The sequence below is a fragment of the Seriola aureovittata genome, chromosome 4, assembly GCF_021018895.1.
Source record: "Seriola aureovittata isolate HTS-2021-v1 ecotype China chromosome 4, ASM2101889v1, whole genome shotgun sequence".
Taxonomy (NCBI): domain Eukaryota; kingdom Metazoa; phylum Chordata; class Actinopteri; order Carangiformes; family Carangidae; genus Seriola; species Seriola aureovittata.
Genome location: NC_079367.1, coordinates 26,017,805 through 26,033,117, shown reverse-complemented (window position 1 = coordinate 26,033,117; position 15,313 = coordinate 26,017,805). Strand labels below are relative to the sequence as shown.

The following is a 15,313-nucleotide window of genomic DNA, read 5'->3' as shown; positions in this document are numbered from 1 at the left end:
ATTACATAAAGCTTTAGTTTTCACAGTTTTAGTGTAACAGTATTTTAATGTGTTCAGATATGATTTTAACATGTGCACCTGTTTCCATTTAAAGGTTCCTCAATTCAAAATATAAAAACTTCCAATGTTTCCCATCGGCCCTTTCACTTTCGGGCCATCTTTGGGTACTAATTTATTGTTAAGGTTGGTGCTATTTGCAGCACAGGCAGGTCCAATGAAGGAACTTCAATAGACTGATGAGGACCAGCCTATAACAGTCAGATGAATGAACATGCAGGTACAGACAACAGGTAACTACTCGCGGGTAGGGGAACACACTGAGACATAAAACGCTGGGGGGGGGGGGGCTGGTTAATGAGAAACTGGGAACAGGTGTGTAAGTGAGCAGGGAAACTCAGGTGATTAAGAAAATAGAGAATAGGTGAGCAAGTGGATCTGGAGACAGAAAGAAAGTCTGGAGACCTCTGGTGGGTGGATGGAATATGACAGTTGACAGTACTGGAGGGAGATGGGGTAGGGGGAGATGGCAGGTCCAGAGGAGGGAGACGGGGTAGGGGGAGATGGCAGGTCCAGAGGAGGGAGACGGGGTAGGGGGAGATGGCAGGTCCAGAGGAGGGAGCAAGAGAGCCCAGGCACAAACCACGACCGTTATGTTAGTTTTGATAATTCAATTTAGAGATACGTTAAGTAAGAGTGAATTATTGGGCTTCCAGTAAGCATTAACCAGAAATCTTTCAGAGTTTTTATATTAGCCATCTATCAACATGATCATTTACAGTAACATTGAAATCTCCTCCCGACATAATCTTCATACCCTTCATAAAGTTTCAAACAATTCCTTGTTTTTCTTAGCATTGTTAGCACCACAAACATTGCCAGTTAGAAAAACCTAGATTATTGTAAGAAAGAACCATGAGAATGCAGAGTCCATGCGGGTCAGCTTGAGGGAGGATGATCTTCCCACGGAATCTGTGTGTTTCTGATGAGTGCTGATTTCCAGGCAACATCCACAAGTCCTCCCCCCACTGTGATTATAATCTTCATCAACTGAATTATTTTCCCTTTTATTGCATAAAGGAATAATGTGTTTACATATATTGTCCAGGGCTTTCTTTAAACAGAATGACTCTCACTGTAACCTGAGAGCTGTTGTGTAGAAAGCAGAACTTATCCTTCTAGCTGAATCAGTTAGTGTTTCTCCTTGTTACCCACAAAGGCTCTCTCTTTCAGGTTTTTCACAATCCTCTGGAGTAAGATCCTCCTTGAAGCAGAGATGTCTTTGCTTCAGGTAATTCGGTGCTTGGACGTCTTCCAGACCATGTCAGAAAAATGTCTCATTGAGAACTGAAGGCTGACATTGAAGACTTGTGCTTTGGTTGGGTGTTTTTCTGCCAAGCCTGTGAATAGAAAAAAGTCAATCCCACATACTTCTCTTTATAGCCCAGAGCTATGTTTTGACATATCGCTCACCTTCACTCTCACCTCCTCTTCTTTTACAGGCAGATCGAGTAGACACAGATCCCTCCTCTTTTTTTTTTGAAGCGCACCACCTCCAAAACTTTGCTTTCCAAAAGCTGGACCTTTTCTTTGTCTTTGTATTCTAGCTTTTATGTCTTGCATGTCTGCGGAGAGAAAGTTCATTGAAGATTTGAGCCCCATAACAGACTACAATGTTGTCTGCTGTTGCTTGTTCCTTTTTCCTTTTTTTTTTTGATAAAGGCAATTTTGTAGGAGTAACAAGTGGGTGGCCTTCACTTTTCATTTTAGCTTTGGTATGTAATATTACTGCAATTCAGCAGATTATGTCTCTGATGTGGTTCTTTGAGTGCTTCTTTGAGCCGCCATCTTGGCCTCGACTTTCTCATTACCCAGAGTAACTCACGTTCTCGGAGTACTGAGCACATGCAGAGCCCTCAAACTGTTGTTATATAGAATTTTTCCTCTGCAGGAACAATCGTGTATATAGTGATATTTACATTTGTGTAAAAGTGGTTCATGTAAGGGGCGCCTCAGTGGCTCACCTGGTAGAGAGTGTACCATTAGGACTGGGCTCGAATCTGACCCACGACCCCTTGCTGCATCCCCCCCCCAACCTTCCTGTCACTCTCTCTCACTGCTACTCTAATAAAGGCATAAAAAGCCCCCCAAAAAAATAACTTTAAAAAGTAGTACATGTGGTAATAATAACAACAATACATTTTTATAGAAGTAATTTACTTTTGTTGTGTAAGAAAGCATGTTAATACAATTAATACAGGCACCAATAACTGATTGAAATATACACAAAAAGAAAAATACATATGAAAAGACAATCTTAAAAACCCTTCAAAATTGTGCCTGGGGAGTAGCTGTTCTTTAAATTCTAAGTCTGATGGGCTGTCTGCTATATCACAGAGGTAACAGCAAATATTCATCACCGCAAAAGCCATGTATGTTGTATAGAGATTCTTGTGTGTGACTCAGAGTGCTTTAAGCAATGACAGACGGTCTGAGTGGAGCTCCTCTTTTCACCGTGGCGTGGCGATGATCTGGTACCTGCGTGGCATATTGGCAAAGCTGCTGTACTCTGGGATGAGGTTTATACTGTCCGGGCCCTCGGTGCAGGATACGGTGAAATGCTGCAGCAGCGACACTATGAAGATAAAAAGTTCCATACGAGCCAGAGACTCGCCGATGCAGGCTCTCTTTCCTGTGAAGAGACAGTCACAGACAAAACATTGTATCATAAAAAAAATCTTTTCTTGTGATTGTGAAGGGCAGTGAGTGAGAGCACAAGGTAACATGGTTGTTAACATGCTTGGCCAGCAAGTTAATAGCATGTTAACTGGTGATTTGTAAACTAATTATGGACTGTGTTTTACCTGCAGCAAATGGCAGGAATGCAGGATTTTTCTTAAAGTTGCCATTCTGGTCCAGGAAGTGCTGGGGGTTAAAGGACCAGGGAGTCGCCCATTGCTTTTCATCTTTCAGCACAGAGTGCAACAAGGGAAGGATCACTGTATCCTGTAGAGACAAGATGTCAAGCATTTTTTTCTCCATTCAACATCATGTTAATCCATGCAACGCTGCGGGGTATAGACTGTGATGAATATGATATCTCAGAATCGAGAATACCTTGGGAATTGTGTAACCCCTGAAAGAGATGTCCTGGAGTGCGCAGTGAGGGAGGCTGAAGGGGACGATGTCCAGAAAACGCTGCACCTCGTGGATGACGGCATCTGTGAAGGGAAGGGACTTCCTGTCCTCCATGTTAGGGCAACGGCCTCCTCCAATCACACTGTCAATCTCCTGCTGCATTTTCTCTAAACAAGGCAAAGCAAAAATGTACTCTCTGAGGTTATGAATGCTGTTAGAGCGGTTTATCTACAGGCTTACTCAGCTCTTGACCACACTGTATTTACAACTGGTAAAATAGGATGACTGTGTCTTCTGTCGGGGGACCTACCCTGTATGTCTGGGTATTTGATCAGCACACTGAGGGCATATCTGATGGTGGAGCTGGTGGTTTCTGTTCCTGCCAGGAATAGATTCATCACTGTTGACACCAAGTTGTCGTAGTGGAACTCAGTAGTGGCAACGTGCTTTTCCTGAGAGGACAAAGTGGTAATAGTGCTATAAGATGCACCGCAGAGCAAAGATTCAGATTATTAAAATGCAGTTCAAGCAGAAGGTCTCTTTTTTTTTTTTTTTTTTATTGGATCATTTGAATAACTAAACAGCAAAATCAGTCACAGCTACACCAAGAAAACAATTCTTAGTACCCAAGATAATATTAAGGAATTATTTTAATGTTTTTTGATGAAACCCTTCAGATGAAAGTGATATTGCTCACGTTGCCCAAACAAAACAAATGATCCTGAAGTTCTTTCCAACCTGATTCATTCGGATGAGGAAGCAGTCGATGAAGTCCCTCGGGGAGCTGGGGTCCAGTGTTTCATTGTGCTCTTGGATCTTCATCTCGATAAACCCCCTCACCTCCTCAATCTGGGCAAACACAATGTGCTGGTGGCCGGGGAGACGCTCCATTATCCAGGGAAAGATGTTGTACATCTGTGGGAGGGAAGCCGACAGCACGCTACAGCTTTGTCTCTCAGGGGATAATAATGTGAAAATGCGTTCAGGATGTTGAAATGCTGTATATGCATTTTGGGAAATTATCACTCTCTCTTAATATATCTTGAGGACACCATATCGTCACCTTCCTAAAATAATGGCCTAAGTCATGTTTTGACAAAAATGTTTTTTTTGCCTAAATCACCCCCTCATGATGCTGGCCACCTCTGGTAAAATCGCCTGAATCCTCAGTTGAGGGGAACATGCAATTCTACCCCCGGTTGTATAATGGCCTATGTCAAAAGTGTGACTCTTTTGTTGAGTTTTTTGTGTTTCCTGAAAAACCTGAAAAAATGACTTAGGCCATTATTTTAACCCTTAGATGCATGAGTGACTGGACCCTACACTCTTCCATAAGTGGGTCAAAAATGACCCGTATTAGAATCAATGTGTTTTTATGCCATTTTTGTCATTTTGGTTAAGAATAATCCCTTGTATAATATTTAGTATTATATTTAGGACCACACAAGAATGATTTCATGTTTGAAATATCTTTATTTTTCACTTTTTAACATTTTTGAAAAAGGTAAGAGGCATTCAGGGTGGCGATGTCAATTAGGTTATACCACAACACCATGGACCACCTCTGTGTTTGGCGCTTGCAGGTGTAGGCGCCAACCATCTGGTCAGTGGTGTCTACACCTCCTTTCGTCTTGTTGTAAAATGTGATCACTTCTGTTTTTTTCTTTCTGCTATTTTCATCCACTACTTTGTCGTGGTGCATCGTGCTCAGGAGCACAACAGCTTTTCCTTTCTTTCTGACATAGCTGACCATGGTAAGGCTGTCGTTGAATCCAAACTCTGTGCTGTGAACCTCCCTGGACTTGGAAGGCTTCATCAGAGGAGGGATGTCTGGCTTGTTCTGACGTAGAGTCCCCACAATAGTGAGATCCTTCTCCAAGAGATGCTGTGCAAGAGGCACACTGGTGAACAAGTTATCCATGGTGATGTTTCGACCTGTGTTTCTAAATCTACTACACAACTGCTGGACAGTGTTTTCCCCCAGATTCTTCTGAACCTCTTCCCCTGGTTGTCTCCCTGTGTAAACTATACCATCTATTGCATAGGGGATGCGTGCATCACAAACCCAGAAGATCTTTAGGCCGTACTTGGCAGGCTTGCTTGGCATGTACTGTAGAAACTTGCACCTACCCCTGAATGGCACAAGCTGTCCGTCCACAGTGACACAATCACTGGGGATGAATCGCTGTCTGCAGTTGACCAGGAACAGGTCCCATACATAGCGGAAGGCTGCCATATGGTCTGTTTCCAGTCGGAAGGCTCTGGTCCTCTTATCGTCGAAGCGCCAGGTACGGCGAATGTCTTCAAATCTTCCAACAGCCATAGTGGCCTTGTACATGGGATCATGTAGAGGACTCCCAAACAACTTACGGACTGATACATCCCAGTTCTTCTCACTTCCTGCAAGCAGGGTCAATCCAATGAAGGCCATGAATTCATCTTTGAGGACATTTTCCATTCTTTTCCTCTAGCTGTTGCTACTCTCCGTCCTTCCAAGTTTGTGCACTTCATCACCTCTTGTATTATATCATTAGTTTTAGCTAGTTATAACGTAGGCTAATTTGTTGATAAATAATAATAACAACAGTCATGAAAGACACACACACAATATTATATGAAGATAATACTTACACGTATCAGCTCTTGCTTTGTAAAATAATCTTCCTGAGGGGTGACACTTCTGATATAGTCTGTGTGATCCAAAGTTAATTTATTCCTGACAGCCTCAGTTGATAAGAATCAAAGGTTCCCATTGGATTCCATAGAAAACGCATGCGGGTCATTTTTGACCCACTTATGGAAGCTTGGGGTAGTAATACAAAAACTACAATTTCTTAAAATGTATAAAAGGTAAGTTAAAAATGTAAATGGCATTATATCAAAAACATGTTTTTTGAGGAATACCTGGAATATGAAATAATAACAATTTTTCATTACGAAGATATTTCAAGAAAACAACCTCACCGGGTCATTTTTGACCCACTTATGCATCTAAGGGTTAAGAGGGTGTCGATATGAAAAGCAGAATAAAAACATTGTATTTGGAGGACCATCAGCCGCTCACCTGACCCAGAGGGCTACTACCGAACTTTAAAATCTCAGATATGATGTTGAGGAGGCGCAGGAACTGCTTGTCTTCATAACTGAAGCGTTGGCCAAATACCAGGCAGCAGATCACATTGGAGACTGTCCGGCTCAACAACAACGCTGGGTCAAATGGTGTAGCTGAGGAGGGGAAAGGTCTGTTAAAGGTACTAATCAAAAGAAAAAGGTGATATTGGAGAGTTTACAAAATTCACTGAGGGCATGTTTTTACCCAACATGCACATGTTTTTCTAACGCCAAAAGCAAGACGTGCAAACTCTCTCACTGGACATTTCAACAACCCGCTGTAATCAGTTTCAGAGCATCAACAGTGACCTGGGAGAAAAGTTTGCATCTTTAAATCTGTCTTTTAATCATTTAATTTAATAATTGACCTTTAATGGTCAATATTAAATGTTAAAACATCAATCAAATGTGTAAATTCACCTCCAGTGAGACAATTCACCACACATGCTATTTGTTCAGCAGAATGCAGTTTAAAATGCCCTGTTTGTTATCTTTGTAAATGAAGGCTTTGACCGAAGCTTCAGTGTTTTAGCTGGTTATGTAACATACTCAGTGGTTACTTTGCACACAGTGCTATCAGGCAGAGATAAAGATTAAAGATCGCACAGAGGAAAATACACAGAGCAACCCAACAGAGCTTCTACACTCTTCTTTCAGTTGCTGACCAATTATCTCATGTATCACCTACTTATTTTGTGTATGTTCAGTGTATTTTGTTAAGGCTCCAATTTGCTGTCAATTTGTCCTCTGCAGACACAATAAGTTTTTTGTTTTTTTTTTTTGGCTAGAGGTGTTTATGATTAAACTTTTATTTATTCTCAGTGTCACTTAGTCGTCAGATGTAAGAGTTAGGGCTGAAAGAACAAAGTAAACTCTGCTTGACAAGTTCTGCAGTAATCCTCTTTCACATCACCCCTGTGTGAAATACGTGCTCTTCACAAACAACAGCTGAACACACACCTTTGAATGTTCCTATACGATCCTTCATGTGTTCGCTCTCCTCCTGGATCCACTCCTCCATGCCTCTGCGTCCCATCCCAAAATCTCTCAGGGTTGTCAGTGTGAAACGTCGCAGCTGGCGCCAACGCTCCCCGTTACCGATCCCCAAACCTGACAAATGGAAGCGTGTGCTTGATGACCAACAGAGACATGAAATAAATAAATCACTGGTACCTGGACAGAGATGACAGATTTGAAGTGTTACCATAGCCCTTGGTGGCTTTGAGCAGAAACGGCAGCGGCCCTCTGCCTGTGAGGTCATCTGCCTGGTCCACCAGAGCCTCCTTCACTGCATCATACCCAACCAGCACAACCGTCCGCTGCCAGCCCAGGTACACTGTCAGCACAGGACCATAGGTCTCACTGAACTAGAAACAGACGTCATTCTTTTTAGGATAATAAACACTCTGATTCAGATTTCTGTTATTCAATGTGAACAATACCAAAGAGAGTTCCTGCACTCACCTTGAGAAAGCTTTTAAAAGGTGCTTGTTTGTCCAGTTGTGGCAGGTTTCCTATGAGAGGAAGTGCAGTGGGTCCTGGAGGCAAACGATACTTTCGACTGTTTTTTACACTAAAAAGCCACAGTAGAGCCGAGATTAGCCCTGCCAATATCACTGTTGCAGTGAAGTCCATAACGCTCTGCTCGTGTCTCTTCACCTGTCACTCTGTGACTGTCTCTCGTATCCTGAATATTTGCCTTTATACGTGACAGGGGGCTGGCAGGAGTGCTGCATTAGGCCACAGGTGAACCATGTGACTCTCCTGTGTACCTTATTACACTTTCACCTGATTGTTGTTTTTCATCAGCTTAAAGCCAGTGTGAAGCGAGACGGACGAAGCGAATTGTTTCAACATTTGAACTGAATTACCCAGAAGGAGAAACTTGTCATGCTGACATTGTTTCCCAAATGAGAAATCACACACACACACAGACACACTCACACACACACACACACACACACACACACACACACACACACACACACACACACACACACAAACACACACACACACACACACACAGACACAACTTCTCCCTACTGTCTCATTCATTGTTTACACTGCATAATTGCATTCTGAATACAAAGCAAGTAAACAACCACTGTTCTGAAATCTAAAGGACCTTCCCTTTCTTGTCATGCCCTATAACTAATCAATCCAGTCTTTGTAACAAATTGGTGTCACTATTTCTTTTCAGGGAGAGAGAGCGTTGGCTGTATTGGTTGTATTACAAATGCAGAAGCGTGTGCACGTGCCTTGAGATGGACCTGATGAAGCCTTTCAGAGATGGAGAGAACTTCTCCTGGACAGGTAACACGGGCTGATAACTTAGTTTCCCTCTAATATCTTGTTTTTCTTTTTTTCTCTGCCTGCACCAGCTTTAAATAGTTATGTAATATATGTATATTTTGCCTGCACTGCTATCAGAGTGAGAGAGGGATAAATGCACTGTGCAAATCCAACAATGCTTTCAAAGCCTCTTCCTACGTATATATGAAATATATGGATTAACAACAACAGCTGAATTGAATGTATTTGTGGTCCATAATGCGTTCCCACCAATCCCATAACGTTTTCTACATTTGGTATTGTTGTTGTCTTCTCATCAGTCTCAGTCATGCTGAATTACTATTTCTCTGTTTCTCTAGTATCTGCATTATGTTTTGTTTATATTTAACGGGAAGTTGGCAGGAGCTGAACTGAGGTGTGAAATAGTAACAGTTATAATAACAGCATGTTTTTTTTTAAATTCTACATAAAATATATAAAAATATAAGTTCAGTATAAACTTTAAAAAAGCTCTTGAAGTTAAACTTTGTTAGACTTTGGTCTGGTTGGCAGTCATGCCAATATTGAGCAACAAGGCTTTGAGGTATTTTATAGTATTCATAATATGAAAAACTTGAGTGCTGTTTGTGGTTAAGAGAGAGAGAAAGAAAGAAAGAAAGAAAGAAAGAAAGAAAGAAAGAAAGAAAGAAAGAAAGAAAGAAAGAAAGAAAGAAAGAAAGAAAGAAAGAAAGAAGGAAAGATTATTGGGCTTTTAAGCAGAAAGATTCACATTTGGAGGGGAAATCTTCTCCAGGATATCAATTATTTATTTTCATACAAGTGAAAAATAACGATTTCTTCTCAATTACAGTTTCATGATGACAGTCAGTTGAGTCCTTTTTATATTTGACAAAGGAAAACAGCAAGAAAGCATAATGTGATCATGCAGATATTCCACAACGCCTTCCTTGCCCTCAGTGGTTTGTGAGCAGGTGCTGGATGTTGATCTCAGCACATAAAGCTAATCCTGGTGCAAACACTGAGCACACACACAAACACATGTACACAAGTCCACATCCAGCCCATGAGCTTATTTTTGCTGTGAGACAAAATCTCAGATAAGCACACACGGCCATTCAGACTCATCATATCCCCCCTCGTCTGCAAATCTGCTCCTTCCCTCATCCCTCCTCTCCAAACGAGGGCCTGCTGTCTGCGCTGCTGCTCCACGCCAGCCAACAAACAGCAGACGGATCTAGAGAGAAAGACTCGCGGTCATGGTGACAGCGGGATTTATTTAAGAGTTCACCTTTGGACTGCATTTCATGTACGATGCTGGTGTGTGCGGCTGTTTGATGATGTGGCGATTTCTGAAAGCAGGGCAAAAGGAATTCAAGCAAAGTGACATGGAGAGAATGTGGATGAGGAGAAAATATTCACAGAGATCAAGTTATTAAAAAAGTAGAAAATGAACACAGTGATGAGACAAACAGTTGAGAAACACTATTTATATCATTCTTAGACTAAAGTTTCCTCATAAATAACTGCATTGCTGTGTGGAATCATTATCCCTCAACCTCAAGCTGTCCTGTGGCATGGAAAGAGTGATACATCACAGACAGAGTGTTCAGAGGAGTCAGGATCATGAATGATTTACCTGAGGAGCATGGGCGTAAGGCCAAGAAGCACACCTTCATTAATTTATAAATTAGACATATAGATAGCCCAACGAGTGATTAATTAATAACAATGCCTTTATATTATAAAGGAATAGCAACACAGGGATCTTTATGAGAACAAAACGTCTTTGCAACAGTTTCTAGTCACAACTAAAAAGCAAATCCTCCACAGTCGAATGCATCAAAGTCGGAGTCTCCTTCAAAGTCGAAGCTGTTGAAGTGCGGGGAGTCGACGTCCTGGCTGCAGGCGTGGAAGGAGCCTCCTGCAGGGAGCTCCGAGAAGCCTCCTGTGCCGTGGGCGATCTCCGGGCCTCTGCTGGCAAGAGGAGAGGACGGGGAGCAGGAGCTGAGGTAGCCCAGAGCAGAGGAGGCCGCTGCCCCCCCCATCAGCAGGCACACCGCCCTCACTGCCCGTGCATCGCTGCTGTTGCCATGGCGAAGACAATCTGACACACGATGAGGGGGGGCCACAGAAACACTTCGTAGAGGCCGCCGGGGTCCACTGGCTGTAAAGTCATTTGAATAACAATATAAACAACATGCTGCAATATAGAATAAACTAATACATCCATATTTAGAGAAGAGTTGGATAGTTGTCATATTCCCTGTTTAATGTGTAGCTTGCAGTTTTGGAGATTTTTACTTGTTTGCTCTTTATTTATCTTCTAGACTGATGTTAATGCTAACGTTGACTATGTAGCAATAGCATAAACTTACAAATAGCTCCTTAAAGCAATATGATTTATAATAACATTGAGTCAGTTTGCTATAAACCTCCTTCTCTGCAGCTGTCTTTGCATTTTTCTTTTTGCTCCCTGTTTAAACTCAAAGCAACAGAGAGCTAAACTAAGAAAGAAATGGCTGGTGAGGCGTGACCGGCATTTTCCACACAGATATTTATCACAGCAGTTGGTCTGCAAGACTATTATGAAGATTAGACTTAAATTCATTAGATGGAAACAAACATGCTATGACTCCAGTGAGATGCTCATGTTGTCTGCTGGATGTGTTAGCAGAAAACTACTTGATAACATGTTAAGCATAATAACGTGATGTCACCGACTTTATATCCAGATGTGTTTTTCCTGACTTTTTTTTTTTAGACTTCACGCTCATCATCTCACTACACTGAGGCCTTATGAAAACACAAACAGGATTAACTGTGGTGCCTGCAGATATAACTGTGATCCGCACATCTCTAATCAGGGCACAGGGTTCTGCACAAGAGCCTGAAAATCGTTTACAATGTCTTCTAAGCCAATTTTCACAGCTGTGTTTATTTCTGATCAATGTTCTGATTTCCCATGCCCCCCTGGATCTTAGTCCCTCTGCCACCTAATTTAAAAAGTCCTGGACTTGCACCTGCTCTCAGGCATTGTACTACATTCTCAAATGCAGTTCAACTTGTGATTTGCACCACTGCTACGTAACTACGGACGACCTGATAGCGGACCTTGGTTTTGGCCTCTGTCTCTGAAGGAGCCTCCCCGTTCAGTGACCTGAGACAGAGGAGGAGTGGCCTCACCGACCCTGGGTGACCCGGGGTCTTTGTCGCTGGAGGAGTCGGGCAGGGGGTCTCTGTCGGTGATGCAGGGAGTGATGCTGCGCTGTCTCTGAAGAGTCAGGGGTGACATAACACCCTAGGCAGTGACACAAACACATCGCAGAGGTATGTAACTATGTAACAGTAACACAAAAGAATAATATATTCTGAAAACACACAAAGAAGTCCTTTAGTTACATATTCTTCACTGTTCCAGATATTATTAGACATATAAACATAGTACTAGATATTAGAGGTGAGGTGTTTAGATAAAGACATTAAACAGGACTGAATGAAACCATGGCACAACCAGACTGCCAAAACTGCTGACTCACCTCTCTTACTTTTCTGATCAAGTTCAGCCAAAGACTGAAAGATAAACATGACAGTTTAGTATGTGGGACAAAGGAGACCTAAATTCACCATGTGCAGTTAAACATCTGATATTGAGTTGGGCAAAGGGCATTTGTGATCCAGTGTGTGTGTTTGTATAAGAGAGAGAGAGACGCACTTGCAGTCATCGGGATTGTCTGTAAGCAACAGGAGGAACTTGTTCTGCGGCAAGATGAGGGCGAAGCAGCAGTCCCTCCTGCCCCCTGGAGGCAACTTGGGGAGGTCAAGGATTTCCCTCCCCTCTGCGATGGACTCGCAGTTGGTTTGTAGTGCTACCACCTGATCGGGAGGGGATTCTGCATCGCGGCACACCAGCAGGCTTCCCTCCATGGTCAGCACGAGGTACTTCTCCTTCCACTGTTTAAACATGAAGCCCCCTGCAGACACACAAAGAACAGACAAAGGCATGTAGGTGGAGGTGGTCCTTTTATATTTTTGATGTAGTCAGGTAATAAATTATCTGAGGTGATTAATGGTAAAAGATAGAAGATAAAATGAGAGAGTGGAGAATCCCAAACTGAGAAAATATGAAGAGAAGAGTTTTTTATTAATACTACCAATGATCTTTGAAATTACTGCCAATTGTACAGCTGTCTGCATTTTGTCAGCACAGTGGAGAGTTTGTGACTGTTTCCCTCTTCACTTGTAGCCATTTGCTGTGATTCATTTTTGTTCAGCATGAAAAACAGCTGTCATTTTCACAACATTTTCCTGGTCCAGACCGCCTGTCGGCGTAAACATGAAGCCTGTCACCCTTTCTGTTCTATTAATATTTAATTCCCCTGTGTAGTTTCCCATTAATGCTGAGTCCTCCTTTAGATGTTTGTTTTTTCATGTTGTGCTTTGAACTGCACTCTATTGAAAAGTGTTTCTAATTCAGTATCATGTCCAACTCGTTAATATAATTGGATTGATATTACGATGAAATATTACAAATATACCAACATACAGAACAAAACAACAGCATCAACACAATGCAATTCAATACAACAGAAAAAACTACAGCCTTGAGAAATTACTTTTGAGAAAGATAAACACTTCTCTGTCAACAATAATACAAAACAGATGCATTGCGCAAATACAGTATTGTACATTACTGCATCTTTAAATGGCACTGACAAATCCATGTCCCTTCAGGAGAGCTCTCTTTAACAGAACACCATTGAAATTTAAAATTAGAGCTGTTCTAACCTTGGCACAATGTCAACAAGGACAAATAAGGCAAACAAGGGAAAAAATGCAATTGCATGTGGCCTGAAAATCACAGGAGAAATATAAACTAGAAATAGTCAGTAAGATGACAGCGCCCCGCGGCATAAATGTGTAAAAGTTACGAATAAATGATTATAACATGTAACTCTGCCTGTCCGTGCACCACTGTTAGTTACTCAACTTTAACCTTTAACCTTTCACCTGTAGAAACAAAAGGAAAAGCTTCTGTTTTTGGAACAAACTGAGTTTTTTCAGGACAGGACACACATGACAGCGCTAGACTGTCAAGTGTCCCAGACAGCCGTCCATTGTGTAATAACGATAATAGATGCAGAGCACATGTTGATGGACGGGGAATACTTGCTCTATTTCTCCATACAGAGGATTAAAGATGAACAGGTGGATTTTGTAAAAGGGAGAGAGAGAGGGAGAAAGAGAGAGAGAGAAAGAGAGAGAGAGAGAGAGAGAGAGAGAGATGTATAGGAGTTTAGATGGACTGCCTGTTCATGTACATGTACTTGGAAACACTAGATTTGACCCCACAAAGCATTACTGTAAAGGCATTTACTATCATTAGTTCTCACAGTTGAGAGAGAGAGAAAAGGAAAAAATTAATCTGATCTGCTGACATTGCTAGTAAACAGTAAACAGTGTCCTCTGCCTCAGTCCCCAGAGCCGGCATGACTCTACTATCAAATGAAATCGAGGGAGATATAAAACAGATGTAACATAAGCACAAAGACATGAAACATTGGCTGAGTCTGCAATCATAACTTGGCTTTGAAAATGAACATCTCATCATTCTGTAAAAACACATCTGGCAGCAATTATATCGCAGAGAGTGACTCTTAGACTGATGTCACTCATCTCAGAGTTGGATTGTCGACAGTATTCCTCTGCAGCAGCAGGGAAAATATCACAAGCAAAAGCTCATCATTTGGTAAAATAAGTCTAAATAATTGGTTTTAATTCTGATTGTCAATAATTTCCAAAGGTTTTTTGCTTTTCTGAACAATTTGAATGGTCAAAACTCTCCACATACACTAAAGAATTACTAATGAACTGCTGGACACCTGAATTACCCTTAGAGGACGAATAAAGTATCTATCTATCTATCTATCTATCTATCTATCTATCTATCTATCTATCTATGACATCAACTCTGCTCAACAGATTGTTGCACAGTATAAAACACACAAACAGCATGGCATACAGAGCTAATAGCACAGATTTGAAGTGCAGTCTGGAAACTGCAGGTGGATAAGTTAAGGAAACAGAACTGTGTGTCAGTGACCTCAAGCAAGTGCAAAGAAATCTACTAATCATCTTTGTTTATGTCAGTGCATTATTACAAAGATGATTAGTATGACCTTGGCCTCTGATTTATTCAGACAAATAGAGACACATCTGACATTTCTGTATGTGATGGCAGAGAACTGCATAGTGACGAGGGAATCAAAACAGGCCTACCATATTTCCTGAGGAAGCCTCGGTGAACGCCTGCTGTGCTCATGCCTGTGGTCATCATAGCAATAGGAATTGAAATGAGAGGCAGAGCATCTGATGCAGAAAAATAGGGTAAGAGAGGGAGGGAGAGAGAGAGAGAGAGAGAGAGAGAGAGAGAGAGAGAGAGAATAATCCCCACTATTTAGGCCTTCCTTCCTTAAAGCTGTGCTGTTGTGAGTGGAATTGGAGCCTGGCCCCTGCTTATGTGCACAGAAACATCATATGAGTGTAAGAGGCCCAAATAATCATAACAGCGATGGATAAATCCCACCAGAAAGATCCTTTGATTTTCATCGTGGCCATCAGCAGATGTCATGTTGGCCGTTCCCATACTGCTTCCTCTCTCGGGAACACGCACAGATTTAAGCCTCTATTTGCGGTCCTGCACACAACATATGGGCGATTCATAATAGCTTATCATTAAACTGTCATCAAACCTGTTTCTCAGTGTATCGCTGTGCCC

General features: G+C 41.8%; 2 protein-coding genes and 1 long non-coding RNA gene across 3 annotated transcripts; 1 reads left to right on the top strand and 2 right to left on the bottom strand.

The window, feature by feature from the left end:
- Window positions 1–5: 5 nt before the first annotated feature.
- LOC130168306 (uncharacterized) lies at window positions 6–2,077 on the top strand. Its single transcript, XR_008827411.1, has 3 exons — window positions 6–290; window positions 1,231–1,288; window positions 1,500–2,077. It is a non-coding gene; the product is annotated as an uncharacterized LOC130168306 (long non-coding RNA).
- A 118-nt stretch (window positions 2,078–2,195) lies between these two features.
- On the bottom strand, window positions 2,196–7,905 carry LOC130168302 (cytochrome P450 2G1-like). Its single transcript, XM_056375050.1, has 9 exons — window positions 7,711–7,905; window positions 7,451–7,613; window positions 7,207–7,356; window positions 6,200–6,360; window positions 3,874–4,050; window positions 3,446–3,587; window positions 3,115–3,302; window positions 2,862–3,003; window positions 2,196–2,689 (listed from the first exon to the last, which is right to left on the bottom strand). The coding sequence occupies exons 1-9, from the start codon at window positions 7,879–7,881 to the stop codon at window positions 2,508–2,510; spliced, it is 1,476 nt and encodes a 491-aa protein (XP_056231025.1). The 5' UTR covers window positions 7,882–7,905; the 3' UTR covers window positions 2,196–2,507.
- A 1,416-nt stretch (window positions 7,906–9,321) lies between these two features.
- On the bottom strand, window positions 9,322–14,870 carry si:ch1073-83n3.2 (uncharacterized). The gene is made up of 5 exons (XM_056374559.1): window positions 14,815–14,870; window positions 12,251–12,509; window positions 12,075–12,108; window positions 11,650–11,836; window positions 9,322–10,702 (listed from the first exon to the last, which is right to left on the bottom strand). The coding sequence occupies exons 1-5, from the start codon at window positions 14,867–14,869 to the stop codon at window positions 10,347–10,349; spliced, it is 891 nt and encodes a 296-aa protein (XP_056230534.1). The 5' UTR covers window position 14,870; the 3' UTR covers window positions 9,322–10,346.
- Window positions 14,871–15,313: the final 443 nt, after the last annotated feature.